The 19,850-nt window shown below is 40.1% G+C and overlaps 2 protein-coding genes across 3 annotated transcripts in view; both read left to right on the top strand.

Annotated features, from left to right (window-relative positions):
- The window catches only part of LOC140279000 (DELTA-stichotoxin-Hmg2b-like), a 335,708-nt gene that overhangs the window by 171,008 nt on the left and 144,850 nt on the right, over nt 1-19,850 (top strand). The window lies entirely within an intron of this gene.
- gucy2g (guanylate cyclase 2g) lies at nt 2,616-18,488 on the top strand. Its single transcript, XM_072373980.1, has 21 exons — nt 2,616-2,954; nt 5,568-5,916; nt 6,000-6,109; nt 8,444-8,626; nt 8,733-8,877; nt 10,361-10,496; nt 10,589-10,692; nt 10,774-10,940; nt 11,041-11,181; nt 12,311-12,394; nt 12,661-12,765; nt 12,857-12,928; nt 13,204-13,372; nt 13,457-13,612; nt 14,263-14,440; nt 14,737-14,877; nt 14,950-15,142; nt 16,425-16,599; nt 16,915-17,013; nt 18,158-18,249; nt 18,339-18,488. The coding sequence occupies exons 1-21, from the start codon at nt 2,616-2,618 to the stop codon at nt 18,486-18,488; spliced, it is 3,288 nt and encodes a 1,095-aa protein (XP_072230081.1).

Raw genomic sequence — 19,850 nt, 5'->3', positions numbered from 1 at the left:
AAAACTTCAACTGATATTTTGTGGCATGAACTAACGAGTTTGAGACACAGAAATTATCAATATTTTATGAAAAGCTGCTCAAGCTGGGTCTCAAGCTCTTTCGTAGCTCTTTGACTCAGTGGAAAGAGACACACAAATGGGACTTTTTGCATCATAAAGTATTAAATCAAATAAAGATTTTCATCTAAATAGATGAAATATTCTGAAAATGTAGCTACTAATAATCTCCAGAGCTTTAAATCTTGATTCAGTTTGACTGAATGGATTGTTTGTGTGAACCAGGATTAAGTTATGTTTGCACCTATTGCCCAGGATGCATTGCATGAAGGTCAAAGGCAGGACAAGGCAAATTTATCTATGCAGCACAGCTCAACAACAGGTTGATTCACAATGTTTTACAGAGAACATGGAAGCGGTAAAAACTAAATTTACAGCTAAAACAGAGTGAGAGGTAGAGCGCAGTAAAAGTTATCAATCAAAGTCCTTCGGTTCAATTAAACCAGTTAATCAATCGTAGTGGTGAACAGGAAAGATTTAATAGAAGCTGGAGTTGATGCAGACCTGCAGTCATCTGGAGGTTTGATCCACACGGTGCATAAAAAGGGTTTAGTTAAACTCTGGGGACAGAAAGCAAATCTGTTCCTGACAAACTCAGACGTCCCGAAGCTTCATAACAAACTTAACTTTGGCCCCAAACCGTCTAAAGTCTTATAGGCCAGCAGCAGCATTTAGAAATCACCTGTTTCAGAGGCCTGAGGATGGAGCAGATCAGGCAGATCAGTTACATTAATCGGGTCTACTGCGGATAAATGCATGGAGCAGCTTTTCTAAGCCCTTTAACACTTGAAAAATTCTCAAGGTGTTAGTCGGCTGACTTTATAACGGACTTGAAATGACTGTTGGGGATCAGATGCTTAATTGTTGCACTTTTCATCATCGTCACGGTTACTCATGTGAGTCTGAGGAGCGTTTGCTTTGATTAAAGCTTTAAAAACACAAACCATGATGAAGATGACTCCATACTTCTAATTTATTGTCATTCGATTGTTTACAAGCTGTTAAACGCACCAAAATGTTTTAATTTTAATATTAAAAAAATTAATATCTTAAAAATGTGAATCAAGTCAGAAAAAAGCAGGTATAATCACTGACTAAAGGAACTTTAATTGCTTTAATCTGCTTTTTTTTATCCCTCACAGGAAACAAAAACCTCATCATTTTGTCCCAGGTTGAGTCATTCTTACTGTTCCAGGAAGCTCATAAATGATTTGAACACTCAGAGCTGTGGAAGGACCACATCATGAAAATGTTTTAACACATCTGCCCAACACTGCTCACAGTGTTTGACAGTCTGAAGTGTTCAGGGTGGATCTCTGGAGGCAGAATTAAAGTTTACCTGGACTGATGAGGACTGATGTTCCTTTTCATCGCCACACTGACCATCGACGTGTTGAAAGATACCCGAATGGATCGAGATATCACAGAGAGGAAGGAAGGAAGGAAACGAAGGAAGGAAGGAAGGAAGGAAACAAAGGAAGGAAGGAAGGAAGGAAGGAAACAAAGGAAGGAAGGAAGGAAGGAAACAAAGGAAGAAAGGAAGGAAGGAAAGAAAGGAAGGAAGGAAGAAAGGAAATGAAGGAAAGAAAGAAAGAAAGAAAGAAAGAAATGAAGGAAACAAACAAACAGATAGATAGATAGATAGATAGATAGATAGATAGATAGATAGATAGATAGATAGATAGATAGATAGATAGATAGATAGATAGATAGATAGATAGATAGATAGATAGATAGATAGATAGATAGATAGATAGATAGATAGATAGATTTGTTGAAAATGTTTGTTGGACAAACCCTCTGAAAAACACTGACTGAGGAATGGAAACCATTAGTCCGAATTACACCAAACATTATTGTTGCTCCGTGAGCAGTTGTTTTATTTATGTTCTGTGTGCCGGAGGAGGGAACTCTCCCCACAGACTAATACTGCTGAGTGTTCTTGGGTTCTTTTAGCTTGGAAACTAGATAAATATTCCTGCTCAGGACTGTGCAAAAGTCTTGACTCGACCCTCATTTATTCATATTTCACCTTGAGCAACAGTTCTCCTGGCTTTACATTCAAATAAATGTTTCCCTCTGAAACAAATTAAGTCGCCTACCTCCGACATGTGTCCAGTATCCTGGATTTGGTGACATCTATTGGTGCAAACTGCAAATGCAACCAAAAAGAATAGCATCGAATCTAACCCTTCCGCAGAAACACAGCAGATGGTAACCACTGGGCATAATTAGTTCATTTTAGGTAGAAAAAACACGTGTAAAAGCCCCGAAGGGCCTTTGGATAAAAGGATAAAAGTGTAGAAGTACAGAAAATGTCATTCAAACTTCGGTAGAGTTACTGTAAAATCTTTTTCCAGATCTTAGAAACATCACGTGAATCTCAGCACAGAAAACGAGGTTCTCTTTCTTTCTGTTCCTCCCATTCTCCTCCACAAATTTACATTTTCTCCTCCCCGACCCACTGCCCAGCATCACCGGGGAGGTTGACTATTTAAGCCCCGTAACACCAAACAACTCCTCGGATGAGAGTGATGCTGAGGGTGGTATATTCTGGCATGAGCCACATATTGGTGCTTCACCTCACATCCGTGTTAGCTGCTGCCTCCGTCATCAATCAGAGCGGCAGTGGGTCTCAAGCTCCCAAGCTGCTCATTGGTTTCCAGGCTCCCTGGAACATGTCCTTCCCCTTCAGCGCCCAGCGGCTGGGCTCGGCCATACAGATAGCCGTGGAGAAGGTGAACTCCAACCCCTCCTTCTTGGGAAACTACAGTCTGGATTTTGTGTTCAAGGATACAGACTGTAATCCCAAAGAGTCTCTGGGAGGATTCATCCACCAGGTGTGGAGGGAAAATGTGACGGCTCTCTTTGGTCCCGCGTGTCCTGAAGAAGCTGAGGTATGATTCTGGGTTTTTTTGTGCTTCCACAACCCTGAAATAAGGAATGAATTCACAACGAAACTGTTTGAGACGCGTTGGTCATCCGTTTAAAATAACAAACTGTATCTGGGTCATTCTGCAGGTGCGTCTCTATTGTGTTCTTGGTAATATGAATATATGAAGGATTTGCACCATTTTTCTTTAAAATGTCAACAAACAATTAGATCAAATGCATTGCTGAAATGAAAGCATTAGTGACGCAACATCTTCTATGAGGCTTATCTAAGCATGAACTTCTCTGGTGTTTAAAATGAAATAAACAATCAGCTATTTTCTATCATCCCTATGCTCTTTAATACATGCAAAGCTTTTGTCATTTTCAACTAGATTTAATACAGTTTAAGCCTCCAGAAAATATTGCAGCAGTTTTGAGTTTCTTAATAGTGCATCATCAGTTCATCTAAGTCAAAAGAGCCTGATGTGTCTGACAAAACATGACATTTCCATGGTTATGATGACCCAACTGTTGAATTTTCAACATTTAAAGCATGTGGATTTGGTGCATATATGTAAGAAACGAAAAGTGTGGGAAAAGGCCGGTGACAGAACATTCAAACAGTGATTAAAACAGGGATAAAAGTTCAGGTTCAAGTTTCTTTGTCATGTGCATGTTGTCCGGCGGTGGGGATCAACCTCACAGTGAAATGTACGGTGGCCCTGAAGTGCAAATCACAACGGCAAATCAGAAAACACCAGAAGGAAGGAAATGGTTTACATGTTTTCAAAATGTGGGCCGCTAGTGACAACGCTGCAATTAAAGGGGAACTTTTTAAACCTGGACCTTATTTCTGGCATGAAATACGTTCATCTACTCACTGAGAACAGTTTGGTGAAAGTCGGCGTCCTTCAGAAGATATTTAGATAACTGGAGATCCATATAACGGAGTGAACGGGGCTTAGAGGATGCAGCCTCTAAATAAGGCATTATCTGTCTTTATTTCACCAATACTTTAAGAAGAATGAATGAATGAACGTGTGCTATAGCTCTGTTAGCTCATAGCTGCTGTTATGTAGCTACTTGCAGCTATAGGAGAGCTAACGGAGGGATTTCTACACAGGCACTCTACTGGGCCCACTTCATCCACACGCCCCCCTGCAGCACAGTTTATTCACTCCGTGCTCTGTGACAGTCGGCTAACTTCACACAGAGTTTGCTGCTGATAGTTTTGTGCAACATGGCAGGATATTTATCAGATTTTGACAACGTGAACGACGACTTTGAGTAAGATGGACGTTCTTACCGGAGTGAATGAGCTGTGCTGCAGCCATGCTGTGGATGAAGTCATCCCAGCAGAGGTGTGCGTTTACTCAGGGTCAAGACCTGAGACACAGTTCAAACTGTTCAAACTATACTTTAAATACCTGAAGAATGGGAGGCCACGCATGACACACACTTAGTTGAACTGAAAGAGACGAACTGACAAAGGCAAAGGGAGACAAAGACTGTTTATACATGACGGGGGGGGGGGGGGGGGGGGGGGGGGGGGGGGGGGGGGGGGGCTAATACAGGTGAGACCAATCAGGGGCAGGGCGAACAATATATAGGTCACTATATAGTGACATTTTGTAGTGGTGTTTGAATGTTTAGTGATTATCAATGTAGTGAATATCCGATGGTCACCAACCGGAGCTGATATCCCATCATGCAACGCTTCGCCTCCGCAGCCGGTTGGGAGTGAATAAAAGTAAAAGGATTCGTGAGTTAATTCATGAGTTATGGAGCAGTACAACAGTCCTGAAGCCAGTTTATTCCATTGTTTATTTTATAACACATTTCAAAACAAGGCAATTTAAATGGCTTCCTACGTTCGTTGTTAAAAAATGAACAGCATATAATTAAACATTCCAGTAGGTTACACTGTAACCTGCTGTTACTAAAGAGCCAAGGGAACAAAATATGAAAAAATGCTTAAATAGTAAACAAAATACGAAATAAAAATTACAGGACAGTAATCAAAAGCCTCTGATTTAACAGAAATGCAGTAGGAAGCGGATAAGTATTTTAATTGTGCAACAGCGATGATGTAATTACCGGTAATTTTTCTGTTGAGCTCATTATAAAGTCCCACTACCAGGGAGAAGGGAATGAGCGAGTGATTTCGGACACAGCCAAAGACTCTTTACACATGAGGGGAAACAGGTGAAACCAGTCAGGGGCAAACAATTATAAAGGAGGGAAAATACCACAAAGAGAGGAAGTCGGGGTCTGAAATGAGGGAAAAGGTGAGAACGAGATAAAACAGGAAGTGCTTGAACATAAAACATGAACATGACTAAATTTAATATGCTTGATGAGACATTAACACTCAACTGCGTCAGTGTTTTTAGTTTAATTAAGATCTGCTGACATTTCAGATGGAAGATGCTGTACTTTGTAAGTTTCGTCTTAATATACTTTCTATTTTTGACACTTTGCATGAGTTAGGAGTGAATTTGCAAACATTGTAAGACTGGAGCGTCTTATCATAAAATTGTGAATAATCAGATATATAAAGGGTCATTTACAGGCTAGTTTTTTTCTTTGCCCCTCCATGATAATCTGAACTTGGAGCTATTTTTAATTGTCTCCAGGTCACCGGCCTCATTGCATCAACATGGCACATCCCGATGTTCGGCTTCGTGGGACAGTCGTCCAAAATGGACAACAGTGACATCTATGACTCCTACATCAAAATCACGCCCCCGCTTAAAAGAAGTTCAGAGGTCCTGGTGAAGACCCTGGAGTTCTTCGGGTGGAGCCACGTGGCGATGATTGGAGGGGGATTGGAGACGAACACTTGGGACAAAGTTGATGCCTTGTGGAAAACAGTCGAGGATCCACTAAGAGCCAAATTCAAACTGACAGCGGAGGTGAAGTTTGACACCAGCGACCCTCAGCTGCTTCATCAAAACATCAAGTACATCTCAACAGTCGCCAGAGGTAACAGACGTATTTAGTGGCCAAATGAGAGCATAAAACCACATTTTGTGCCTCTAATTTGTACTAAACATGTGACCCTCCAGTTATTGTGGTGCTGACTAACAAAGAGGACTCCGTGGCTCTGCTCCTGGAGGCTCAGCGTCAGGGTCTGATGAACGGCGACTACGTCTTCTTCCTGGTGCAGCATTTTGAGGTCCGTAAAGGCATGGTGAGTAAAACTGTCAGAGCCCATTAACAGCAATACACATACTTTGTTGAATAAGCTGCAGAGATGGAAATACTGGAAAAAAGTAGGGATGCACTGACCCGCTTTTTTTCACCTCCAATACCGATATCTGAGGTTTAGTATCGGCCGATACAGAAAAACAGCGCGGAATTATATTAATAAACGGTAAGTTTCATTGTGTGGAAAAGTCTGGGATTATTCTTTTGTGCAAGGCAACACCAGACTTGACTTAAACATTTAAAAAAAACAAATAAACAGATATAAATGGCCTGAATTACTTATTTAATTAATAATTGTGCACCAGTAAAACAATCTTAACCATGAAAATATAATAAGTGTAACTGGATCAGTCAGTGCAATTAGGGATTCAAAAGCCAACATAAAACAAAATATTAAATAATAAAGGAGATGAAACTTAGAAAATAAAACAATAGTTTCACTTGCTTGGTTGCTAGACTTTCAAAATAAATAGCAATCAGCTCTTTATATAGTTTAATGCTAATGGGAATTAAACATTCATTACAAAAGCATCTGAATAAAACAATAGCTTCTCTAGCTTGGTAAAAACTAAAAGAAATCAGATAGTCCCAACTTAATACGTTTTTTCACCACTAGAGGGGGCTGAAGGCCCTTGGTTGAATGCCAATGCTGGACAGGACAAGGGGGGAAAAAATAATAACTCGGCCAATATGGATCGGTCCATTGTCACCGATACCCGATCTCGAATTTTCTTCAATATCGGTACTGATATCCGCTCCAAATATCAGATCGGTGCATCCCTGGAAAAAAGGTAAGACAGGTGAGATGGCTGAGACACCGTGGGGCTCAGATACGTCCTGTAGTTTTCTGAAGTTCAGCGGAAGCTAGTTGCATTGATGACAAATTGCCTGATAATACTGTAAAACTTGGCTTAAACTAAGATTATGATTCCAAAAAGGTAATGCCTGCATCATGAATGCATTAACTCAGAGCCTAAATCGATGTATTATATGGTGCTAACAAGGGGCAAGAGATCAGATTCATGCATATCTTTTGCCTGGTTAATTTTCATGTAAAGCCCTTTGTGTTGCATTGTTTCATGAGCTGTGCTGGGAAATTAAAGTCTAATGGCTCTTTAATCGGATGATCAGGCTCTGAACATGCAGAAAAATACACCTAGGATAAACAAGCCAGATGTGATGTGTTTTAAGTGTTTGATTATTAACTTTATGACCTTAAAAGTTGGACTTTCAATCATGTGCTTATGTTCAAACAGCTGTAATCCTCTCTCTAATACCATGTATTAGATGGTTGATTAAGACAACTCACATCTTCTCATGTGCAAAGCTTTTGGAGGAAACAGTTCCAGAGACTTGCTGAGGGTTTAAGGTGGATGACATACCTTCAGGAGCTTTTCCTCTGGTTGCAGCTGCACTGCAGAAAAAAAAAACGCCAAAGTAATTTCACAGCCGGCGTATTTATAGGCTGAATAAACCCCAGACTTCATTGTTGGTCCATTCTTCTGTGAATGTTACGAACTGTTTATTTGGTGGGAGCAAAAAAGACCCTCCAGAGGTTTTACTACTACTGATAGACAACAAAAAAACAAAGAAAAACAGTAGATAGAGTTTCAAAACTATGAAATAGTTCCTGCAGGCTTAAAGCACCTTCAGTCATTCTAACTTTCACTGCAGCACAAAAGGAGAGTTTTGCACTTATTTCTTACTAAGAAATATTGGACAAAACTCGATTAAGTTGGGTGGAACTTTGGAAAGTAATTTTATCCAGAACAATGACTGAAATCCCTTTGAATCTACATATTGCAGTGAGTGACATGGGGACTGAACTAGTCTTTAAACCAGTTATTATATCTGGTTTACAGTGAGAGTTGTTTTGGTCACAAAGTGCAGAGGCAGACAAAAGCAGTTTCACTGTTTGGTCAGCTGAAATAATCCTGTGGGGGGTGATTAACAGTATCCAGCAAGCTCATTAAGCTAACAGTCGGTGTGAGTTATCTACAGTACAGCAAGCTTTTCCAGCTGTCTCATTTTAATCAATGCAGACTGGATGAGGGCTATGCATGCACCTCTCCTTTCAGACCCGGAGCTTTACATGAGGTCATCATTAAATATTGATGAAATCAATTTAAGCTCTCGGGTGGTTTTTTATTTCACTTGTTTATCCGTTTCAGGGGGTTGAGAAATACAGGTTTTAGTGAATGTTTTAGAAAGTCGTGTTCAAACAATACTGAGGCAGCGAGCCCTCGAATTAACATCATTATAAAGGAACATTTTGGGGTTTTTTTGTCTGTTTTTTAAACAGGATGACTTGTGGAAATATGGCCCAAACAGCAGGATAGACCCTGATGCCATCAAAGCTTTCGGCATGACTTTTATCATCAGCCAGAATTCTTCTGGGGGAGATGAGTACGATGACTTCTTCAAGCAAGTTTTTCAAAGACTTAAAGGACATCCTTTTCAGAGTAACCTTACATCCGAGAGTGAGGCAAGTAGACACTAATGAGATACATTTTAGATATACTGATGAGGTCTGATTGCATGTTAGACTTTAATCTCCTTGACACCCTTTCTCCTCACTTTATGAATATTAGGTTAGCCCCTACTCTGCCTATCTGCATGACGCGGTGCTTCTTTACGCGATGGGACTGAAGGAAGTGCTGAAGGATGGCAGCGATCCAAACGATGGCCGGCAGCTTCTGCAAAGACTGAAAAACAAAAACAACATTAGATTTTATGGTACCTATGTGCTTTAATACCGGCCTTGTGAAGTTATACTGTGCAAAAGAGTCAGAAACCCAGCCTAACACAACAGAAAGTGTGGTTGTTGCAGCATAGATCAATGACCAGTTGTACATTTTCTGATATTAGCATCACACATGCACCAGATTTTGGCAAAGAAAAGGAGAGCAAGCAATAAAAAGAGAACATTTCTGGTCATTTTTAAATCTGGTTATCATCAACGCAATGCTAACTCAATGAAAAACACCTCTGAAGACCCTAATTCTATTGAGAATATAGCTGCATGTGTTCGTAAACGAGCATCCTGAAAGCCACTACTACAGCTTTGAAGGTCAAGATCTCGGCATGTTGTATATTGAGCACACATTTGGTGCTTGGTAATTCTTCTAGAAGAATCCAGCCACACTTTACAGGTTTCTGACAAAGGCTTTTGAACCAAGAGGTGATGTTTGAATGCACAAATACATCAACATAACAGTTCAAAATGTTCTGATCCCCAGGGTGTCAAATGCAGCCGTTTTATCAATAATATAATGTTTCCTTACCAATTAGCAGCAGTCTGCTTTAGCAGGTAGGAGGTGCAGTAGTGTAATAATTAGGGTTAGGAAAAGATCCCGGCTTAGCTTAAAATTTCAAATGTGATCATAACAAGATGCCTCGTCTATTTCCTCGTAAACACACTTTCTACAACCAACCAAGTACATGTTTTTCTGTTTATAGGAGCTTAAAAGACAGCTATGATCACTTGAGAACAACATTGAAAAAGGGTGATGTTAAATAACATCTGATTTGCAGAAAGAAAGTTTTATAGAATTAAGTTGGGGGTTGAACCACCAAGACTTTTGCCACTTTGTCAGACTGAAACAATTCCTCGCTGGACACAAACGCGAGCGTCCCTCAGAGGGTTTATTCTACCGTAAAGACTTGAGACATTACAATACAAGACTGCACAAGGAAGCTGGATGAACACTGGGTATAAGTAGAGGGATGACAGGTGCAACACATGAGGGTAATGAGGAGGACACAGGTGCAGACAATGATGACATGAACAGAGGAATCCTGGGAATTGTAGTCAGGGCCAGTGATCAGTAGGCTGGCGACACTAAACATGGAAGTGGAGGAGGAGCAGGCATGACACACTTAGCCATTTGCTAAGTGAGCTGAAGCAAAAAGCTTAAGTAAACGTATGTTACAGCAGGAAGCATAGTTCATTATTTTATGTTACTGTGAACAACTACTTTCATTAAAAAGTCCTGGAGGTTGCTTGTTGTCAGCACACAGGCTATTTAGTTCAGTTTAGACCACATTTTGCCTACAAGTGCAACAATATAGAGGAAATACCACCACACAAAAAACGAGAATAACAACTAGAATAAAATCGTTCCATCTCTAGAGATCTCACAGATATGTGAAAACAAAAATAATCTGAACAACACAGATGTTTACTCTGTGGTTTAATGAAGCTGCTCATCATTTCCAGGCGCCTCGGGACTAGTTCACTTTGATGAAGAGGGGGAGAGAAATCTGGACTATTCCATTTACAACCTGCAGCATGTAGGAGACGACATCAAGTTCGTGCCCATCCTCCATTTCGAGAGTCAAACCAAAACTGTCAGGTAACCTCAGCATGAGTAACCTTACATCCGATCAGATCAGATCTGGTTTTGGTCAGAATAACACACACCCTCATGAAAATGTTCAATTTCAGACCAACATCACAGTTTGCTTCTGTGGTTTGGCCAAAAGGAAGACCCCCCACAGATATGCCAGAATGTGGTTTCAACAACGAAGTCTGTGAATGGCTAACGAATGGTAAAGTAAAACCAGTTCTACGTGTAGCAGGTCAATCCGCACCCTCCGTTTTTTAGCTGACCACCTTCATAATTTACTCAGACATCACTCTGCTGGCTGTCCTCCTGACCTTCCCCGTCATCGGTGTGGTGGCGGTTTTGTGCATCGGGGTTCTGATGCTGCAGAAGTTCAAACTCCAGAACAGGCTGGACGGCTCCTGCTGGTGGATGATCAACTACAGCGACATCACCATCATCAGGGAGCCCTCTGTACGGCCGCTCGAGGCGAGCTGGAGGAGAAAAAGGGTGACCCTGTGTTGTAATTTTCCACCGTGTTGTGAGTTTGTTTGCCTACTTTTGTCTCCTCCAGGGAAACCAGGGTTTATCCCTGAGCTCCGCAGGTAGTCAGAGCAGAAGCAGCAGCTGTCAGACCAATTTTTCCAGCCACAGCTACGACCTGAGGGACAAGGCAGGCAAAGAGAACGTCTACACCGTCATTGGTCTCTACCAGGTAAAAGTTTTCCTCTGAGCTAACGGTAAGCAGAACAGAAAGGTGGATTCTGCTTCTGTTTCTGCTGTACGGCCAGAGTTTCTGATCCTAAACTTTGACACTGCTCAGCTTATGCTGTAGTGCTATATACTGTACTGTGTGCTGAATCCATCAGGTTCAGGTGTTCTCGGGGGGGAAAAAGAAACCAACAGATGCTTTATAGTATGTTAAAAACAAGTAATAACAAAAAGCCATATTTCAAACAAGCTTAGCAAGGAAATTGTGTGCATTGTTGCAGTGTTTTGTATTTGTCCACACCATGAATTTGTTGAATTTGTGAAGTATCGAACTTGCACTTCCTCATTTGGCCTGTAGGTGGATGATGTACATTTGCATCACCCACCAGAATCCATGCAGGCTTTTATCTGTCTGTGTTAAGCAATAAATACTCCTGACATCCTGCATATCTCAAACACACCATCAGGCTTTGACAAAATGGCAGTATGGGATTCCCTAGGATTAGAACAGCCTAGCACGGAGCTGGTGTGGTGGTTGGCACCGTCGCCTCCAGGTTTGATTCCCAGCTGGAGCCTTTCTGTTTGGAGTTTGCATTGCATGTCAGGTTAATTGGTGAATCTAAATTGTCCCTAGGAGTGAGTGTAGATGGTTGTTTGTGTCTCTGTGATGGACCGGGACCTGTCCAGGGTGTATCCCGCATCCTGCCTCATGGCAACGACCCTCAGTTAGATTAAACGACTGTTTTGGCACTTCCTGTATTACAAATCAACAGAACATATTGATTACATTTGCAATAGGTGCGTCAGTAAAGCTTGTAAAACTCTTCTGTGATACGAGTTCCTTTGTAAAACCAAACTAAAACACAACCTAAAAGTAAAAACTGAAGGGCTTCTTACATGTTCAGACCGTAGGAATCTTTATCATGACACCACCATGATGAGCTAATAGATGTAAGTTATAATAAGTAAGTTATAATGTAAGTTATAATTTAGTATCAGTGTTTTATTGCTTATGAAATTAAGTTTATGTGTAATGAACAAGTATAATTTCTCTTGCAGGTTACTTAGTCTTCCTTTAAGGTTTTATTTTATTTTAAATATCTTTCTGGCTGATTTCTTTTGTCGACTTACAGGGAAATCAAGTGGCCATCAAGTACCTAAAGGACCACGAAAGCTGTAATTTCCAGAAACCTTCGATCCTCGCAGAGTTCAGTGCGGTAAAGTTCCTCATCCTGTTACGTATTACACATATATTTTGTGTACTTTGTCTGAAAAGCATAGTCATTCAAAAGATAATCATTGGTAATGGGTTGAAATATTTGTCGAATGAGGAAACATTAGCTGAGCTCAGAACTGGTGCAAATCTTTTCATATCCACATGAATGACGTGCACCAGAACTCCACATTAACAGCAGCAGATTTTGTTTCTTCATCCACTTAAAGATACACTGTGTACATAACAATCTTAAACTCTTTAAGAAAGATGAAAGAGATGAAACATGAGAACTTGGTGCAGTTTTTTGGTGTCTGTATCGAGCCACCGAACATCTGTTTGGTCATCCAGTACTGCAAGAAGGGCAGTCTGAAGGTGAATGGAAAAATCTTTTCATTCTTGATTTAAATGAAATTACAACCATTCGAGGCCAGATATTTTACTTCACTGTTTTGTTTTCTTGCAGGATGTTCTCAAGGCTTCAGATGTTGATCTAGATGGGATGTTCAAGCTGTCATTTGCATACGACATCGTCAATGTGAGTGTGTGTGATAATGGAGTAAGTTTATGCTTAAAGTGCTTAAGAAAGGGCCTTCGCTGATGTAATATAATCTTAGTTTTCTATATTTTAGAAATAGCAAGGTGACTAAAGATGAACAAATAGATCATTTATCAATCCTGAGGGAAATTTGGGCAAAATGTAAATGGAATACATTCATTTAATTCTATAAAGATACAGTATATGAAATGAAAATGAGATTTTTGGATCATAATTTGTTGACTATTATAAAAATTTGCTTATTTGTGATAAAGGGAATGGAGTTCATTCACAAGAGCAGCTTAAAATTTCATGGGAACCTGAAGCCTAGTACATGTCTGGTGGATAGCCGACTCCAGATCAAACTCTCTGGCTTTGGATTGTGGGAGTTTAAATATGGAAGCAAAAACATGACCAACCCACCGGAAAACCCAAATTACGAAGGTGAGTGGGTTGAAATCAATACTGATCAAACACCACCTTTATCACAGAATGAATAAGGAGGGTAATGACGTAAACTTATCGCAGAGATGTACTGGACAGCTCCCGAGCTTCTGAGACAGGTCGGTCGGCCAGTTAAGGGAACACCCAAAGGTGACGTCTACAGTTTTGGCATCATCATGTGGGAGCTCATGTATAACTCTAAAGCTGGACCATATCAAGACATCAATCTAGATCCCAAAGGTTGGCACAATTCTTTCATTTTCCTTTATCCACCTGTCCATATCTGAGCCATTAGATGGTGGAGCTATTCTGGCCTATAAGTAAAATCTCTGATTCTAAGTGGATTTCCCTTTAAAAGTCAACAATGTCTTCCTTTCCCCTCCATCTTGAACACATTGCATAGAAAATGTACAGATCTCTGACAGGTGTACCTTCAAATTCACTTCCACTTGGGGAAAAACAGTGTCACAGTGTGTTTTAAAGTGAGCTTAAAGTTGATATGCTAGATTGCATGTGGGAAATCTTCCCATTGTAACCGTAAACCACATATTAATTGCTAAAACTGACTGTAGAACACTGTATTAATCAAGCATGAGGGCAGCATATATATTAGCATTAAATCCACTAGTTAAAAGGTCAAAGTTCAGCCGACTGTCCTTCAGAGAGACGTAGCTACATCACCAAATATCACGGTAATCCAATTGTTTTTCTAAGGCTTCAAAACTTTAATTGTTTGCTGATCATGAAATGAAAAGAGACCATGAATGTCTGCAAAGTTGTGTGTTAATATCATGACAGATCCATCTAATACAAAAGAATAAAAGCCACTAACATGACTAAAGATGGTCAAACAAACTCAACATGTTTCAGTCTTGCATTGTTTCCCTCAGAGATTATAATGCAACTGAGGACACCCTTCCAAGGGGAACCTCTCCGACCAGTGCTGTCCGACCAGCTGTGTGAGGAGGAGGTTAACACCCTCCTGAGCGCCTGCTGGACTGAAAACCCTGAACACCGGCCGCCGTTTGGATCTATTCGGAGGCGGCTGAGGACCATCAGTCCAGAGAGGCCTGTCTATGCGGGAGTTATTCTCTTTCTACACACACCTTATCTACTTCAAACAGCTGTGCTTCATTCATATTTGAGTGAACATGTGCAGAATTCATCAATCAGTTGAAGTACTGCATGTGCCAGTTTTAAAGATGTTTTAAATGCCTAAAGTGTAAATTTGCATCAAAAAGGAATTTCCGAAACCTTGGCATGCTAAAAGATTTCCCACTCAGTGGTACTAAGATCTGTTTCTGACATATCCTCCTTTTGCACAAATGATCAAATTCAGATAATTATGACTTTCTGTACTATAGTCATGCAAATATCCTGGATAATATGGTGGACAAGTTGGAAAAGTATGCAAATCACCTGGAGGAGGTGGTGGAGGAGCGAACTGCCCAGCTCACAGTGGAGAAAGCCCGGGCAGACAAGCTTCTCTCCAGCATGTTACCAAGGTATCAGGTTTATTTGTGTTTATTTTCTTATCACTGGAGTCCATGAGTCTTACTTTGTTTTGTTGGTTGTAGGTACATTGCAGATCAGCTGATGGCAGGGAAGACTGTGGAGCCGCAAAGTTACGACATGGTGACCATCTTCTTCTCAGACATCGTTGGTTTTACCTCCATGTGCTCCGTCAGCTCTGCAATGGAGGTTGTAAACTTCCTCAATGACCTCTACAGTCTGTTTGACGGCATCATAACGATGTACGATGTCTACAAAGTAAGAAGCATCAGTTATATTGCAGATAACGATAATTATCCTGATAAAGATATCAGCAAAGCAAATTATTGTTTTCCTTTTATTAAACTTTCTATATTTTGTCACGATCCGTGAAAGCACTGGAGGCAGATGATGGTCGTATCAATAATATGGTTTTATTTATACAATGATAGTCTCTTTGATAAGCAAAACAATAGGCTATAAATTCCTAAGAGTGAGGCTATAAAACTTATCAAAATAAAGTTCTCTCCACGCTAGGAGGACAAAACAAAAAGTTATATAAATTTTACAAATTAACTTATCACTCTCCGAACCGTCTGAGGCTCTATAGAAATTTAATAAATAAAAAAAAACAGAAAGAGACTCATAAGGGAGTAACTATGAACATTAAAGTTATAAACCAAAAAACACTCCTCTACCGGAGATACTACTGATAACGACAAAGGTAAACAAAAACTTCACTTGAGCTAAATCTATGACAAAAAACTTACAACAGAAAATCACTCTCAAAGAGGAAATCATCAATAAACAAGATCTTTGATACTTATACTGTGGTCACTGTGGAGGCTAGAGGAAGAACGCTAGAGAGACAAATTCAACACACTGGCAACGAGACAAGGGAAACGCAGACTAAATACACCTGAGGGACCAAGGGGAACAGGGGGAAACACTTTGGGAATCAGGAAAGACAATGAGACGCATGACATGGGAGGAAGGGCAAGTTACCTGAAACCAGAGGAGTTGTTAATACTTCAAAATAAAACAGGAAGTGACAAGACAAGGTACAAAAAACCTAAGAGCGTTTGTGAGACCTGACATATTTTGGTTTACATGTTTAATGACTTTCATTGCAAAGAGATACAAAAAAGTCAGTCGACTTTCTGTCCAGAAATGGAAACTAGATTCAGTTAATGGCACATTAATAGACATCTGGTTAGCTTAGCTTAGCTTAGCGATAAGACAGAAGACTGAAAAACAGCTGGGCTAACTACAGCTAGAAGCACATTTAAGCATCATAAAATCCACCTAACATTAAAATGCACAGATTGGGACATAATATTCTATTTGAGAAAAATACATTCAAAAATACGCAAGACATTTCTTGTCTTTATGCCAAGCTAACTAGCGGCTAGCTATGTTCATACTTGGTGTCCAACTCGTAGCCAAAAAATACAAAACAAAACAAAACAAGACATTTCTAGCAATTCTTATACATTATTTTAATTAAAAAAACTATAATTTCTTAAAAAGAAAAAAACAATTATCTTTGTGCCTTCCTAAGGTAGAAACCATTGGTGATGCATACATGGTAGCCAGTGGCTTGCCTATCAGCAATGGCAACAAGCACGCTTTGGAGATATCCACAATGGCTCTACATTTCCTCGGTTCTATCAAGGTCTTCAGCATCCCTCACATGCCAAACAAGAGCCTTGCTATCCGCGTTGGCATCCATTCTGGTAATAAACGACACCTGCAAACACATCTGACATTCAACTTAGCCGTTGATTATTACATTTTGTTTGTTTGTTTTCTTTTGTGGTGACAGTAGAGCCTTGTTTGCATGTTTTTAAGTACATTATGTACATTAAATATCTTGAAGGAACCAGAAATCCTCTCAGTATGGCGTTTATCTCACACATTGTGACTAGATAAAGTGAGTATAAGGGACAAGAACATGAGATATTTCTGGTTCTGATTCAATATATTTAAACTTGTTCCTGTATGCAGAATGTTTCCTAAATAGTCAAAGTATAGTTGCATGTTTCTTGTAGGTCCAGTGGTTGCTGGAGTGGTGGGCACCACCATGCCTCGCTACTGCCTCTTTGGTGACACAGTGAACATGGCCTCTCGCATGGAAAGCAACAGCTTACGTGAGTGAACTCTTCTTTGGAGGTTATTCCCTCATAAGTGTCCAGAGTTTTGTTCAAGAGTGACTGAGTTGGGAGGTCAGTGACTGACAGCAACATAAAAAATGCAGCCGCTGTAGCTGTGGTCTGTTGTGCTGTGGCGAGAGCTGATTTACTTGGAAAATATACTCACCTTGTGCTAACTTACACATCTATTGCCTGAGCAATATGCATGCTACTGGGGGAATCTGCTGGGGGGCGTACCAGAGTCTGTAGCCATCAGTCTGCACAGAACATCTGTATTTGTAGGAAGTAAACGAAGAATGTGGTTACAGGAAATGAGGTCAGTATTTGGTTTATGTTAAGACTACAGCAGAAAAGGTTGTTGCATCAAAGCTGGTAATTCAGGCCTCTGAATAAAAGACATCTGGTCACAATTTGCTTATACACTGCCTCCACGGGTCACCTGCTTTGGGTAGACGTAGAGAACATTCACAGCCAGTGTTCCAGACAAACAAGGAATCTGCAGGGCGACCATCATAGGCACCCAGACACACAATTAAATGAAAGTTCTGAGTGAAGTTGCTGTCCCCCCTCTGGTTCGGATGTCTTCTAGTTCTATACAAATGAGAGATGATGTGTTTTACACATATCTGACCAGGAGGAGACCATGTGGCACACCCAGGACATGCCAGCTGGTCTCAGCTGGCTTGGAGATGCCTCGGTGTCCCCCTGGAAAAGCTGGAGGCTGAAAGAGATCGAGGCACATTTGAACAGACTGTTGACACAGTGACCAAAATAATGATAAGCTGCAGAAGATTGATGGATGCACCATCAGATTTGGTGTTTTCTGGTGTTATTTTTGCAGCATTTTACTTTATTTTAAAAGGTATGGTGTATAAATTAAAGAGTTTCTTTCTTCCTGACATAACCTGTGGCAGAAAGCTTCCTTTCAGTCGACAAGTGGCTTTTTAAATCTACCAAATTGGTCAAAATTGGCCAAATTTCTCATTCAATCCAACCACCAGATTAAGATTTTCAACTCTTAATGAAATTTCTTAAAAGTGACTGAAAGGTCGTCGTGAAATTCTCTACATATGCAACGCTGCCAGTGCACGAGCTGACAGGACATTAAGATGGAAACTTTCATTTTGTTTATGGCACACAGCTCTGAGGATTCACATATCTCAGTCCACGGCTGACATTCTTGTCCAGGCTGGATCATATGAGATGGAAGAACGAGGGGAAATTGAAATGAAGGTGACCCGTCTATGTGTTTTTTTCTCAATAACATGTACAGCCTATGCTTTTGGCATGTTGTGATGAGTGTGTTTTCTCTCCCCTGACAGGGTAAAGGGCTCCAGAAGACCTACTGGTTGTTGAACAAAAATGGATTTAATCCCCTTCCTGTTGCCCACGACTCCCCACAAGCTAACAGTCTCACAGTACGAAAAGAGGTACAATCAGTGAAAAACACTCGCATCACAGAGAGCGTCTGATAAAATGAAGCACTCTCCAACTGTTTCCAAAATAATGGGACATTGTGCATTATTATTTTTAGTGTCACACAACTTTTACAGTTTGTCTCAGCATTTTTCAACATGTATATTTATATATTGTGTTTATATTCTTTCCAGTTAAAGAAAAGCTTTGAATGATTTGCAAATTATTCTATGTCGTTGCCATTTATATGTTACATAGTGTAAATATGATTTGTATGTCACAGCACTGTGCTGAATGTGAACCAATGTCAATATATTGATCCGTGTTTGTGATATCTCTGCTATAGAAACCGGAAGTGAACAGAGCCGCAGACACAAAGGCCCAGAAAGTCCGACCCATATCATCGATGACTGCAGTTAATATTTAATCAACAGGAATATGTGGAAGTTGCACAGAATGCCACAGAGCACAAGCTTATTCTACCTGCTTGTCAAGAGGTTGGCTAGAAATATGTGGACAGAAAATGGAGTGAAAATGACTTCACAAGGAGCAAAACGTTCAATTTCAGTTCACTTTGCATAGAGAGTGTGATCCAGTGCGAATACCGACCATTGAAGGGTTTCGTCTGCCATGACTTGACTCAATGAGTTCCTCATGCAACAGCAGAAATATCTGAGTGCTAATCAAGAAATTCAAGTGTAACTGTGCCTTTAATGCCGGTTCTTACGTTGAGGGGATGCTTACAGATGCAACTGTGCTAGAAAGTCATAGCAGAGCCAGAGAGGAGGGCTTACAAACAAGGATGTTTGATGATTTCACAGTAAATCCTTAGAAGGAAAGCAGCTTATCTTTATCTTCAACTCAAGGGAGACCTGTAGATTGTTCCACCGAGGATCACATTATATCTCGACTAATTCAGAGCTATAGTCAAAGAAAAAGTAGTGAAAGTGTACCTCCATCAAAATAAAAGACTGTAAGTGTGGTAAAAAATTATACTTACTGATGAGAAGGATTCAAATCAAGTCCTTCACACTTGATTAGATTACTTTAAAGTAGGTGGATATTCTATTTTAATTTAATACAATGTTTTTATATACTGCAGCTGTAATGACTAAAATCAGAGCTTCTATTCCCAATAAGCATCACTGTTTAGCCACCGGATTCATGTTCATTGTGCTACTGTAACGCAGAGTCTAATTCTAAATATATTATTTAACTAGAATGTGAAAATTCCAAGAATAAAGTTTAAAAGAAAGGGACAAGAATCTTTTCTTGAACATTTTCAGTGAATGTTTATTGGAGAAAGAAGTGAAATAATGTATTATTAATAAATGTGCTAGATACAGAGTGTATTTATGAGATAATCAGTCATTTTAAGTGGGGGGGAGGGATGTATTTATACTCTTCTTGAGTCCTGA

The sequence above is a fragment of the Leuresthes tenuis genome, unplaced genomic scaffold, assembly GCF_036924035.1.
Source record: "Leuresthes tenuis unplaced genomic scaffold, fLeuTen1.0.hap1 SCAF_20, whole genome shotgun sequence".
NCBI classification, from domain to species: Eukaryota; Metazoa; Chordata; class Actinopteri; order Atheriniformes; family Atherinopsidae; genus Leuresthes; species Leuresthes tenuis.
The sequence above is the reverse complement of the archived record's forward strand: the minus strand, read 5'-3'. Positions and strand labels throughout refer to the sequence as shown.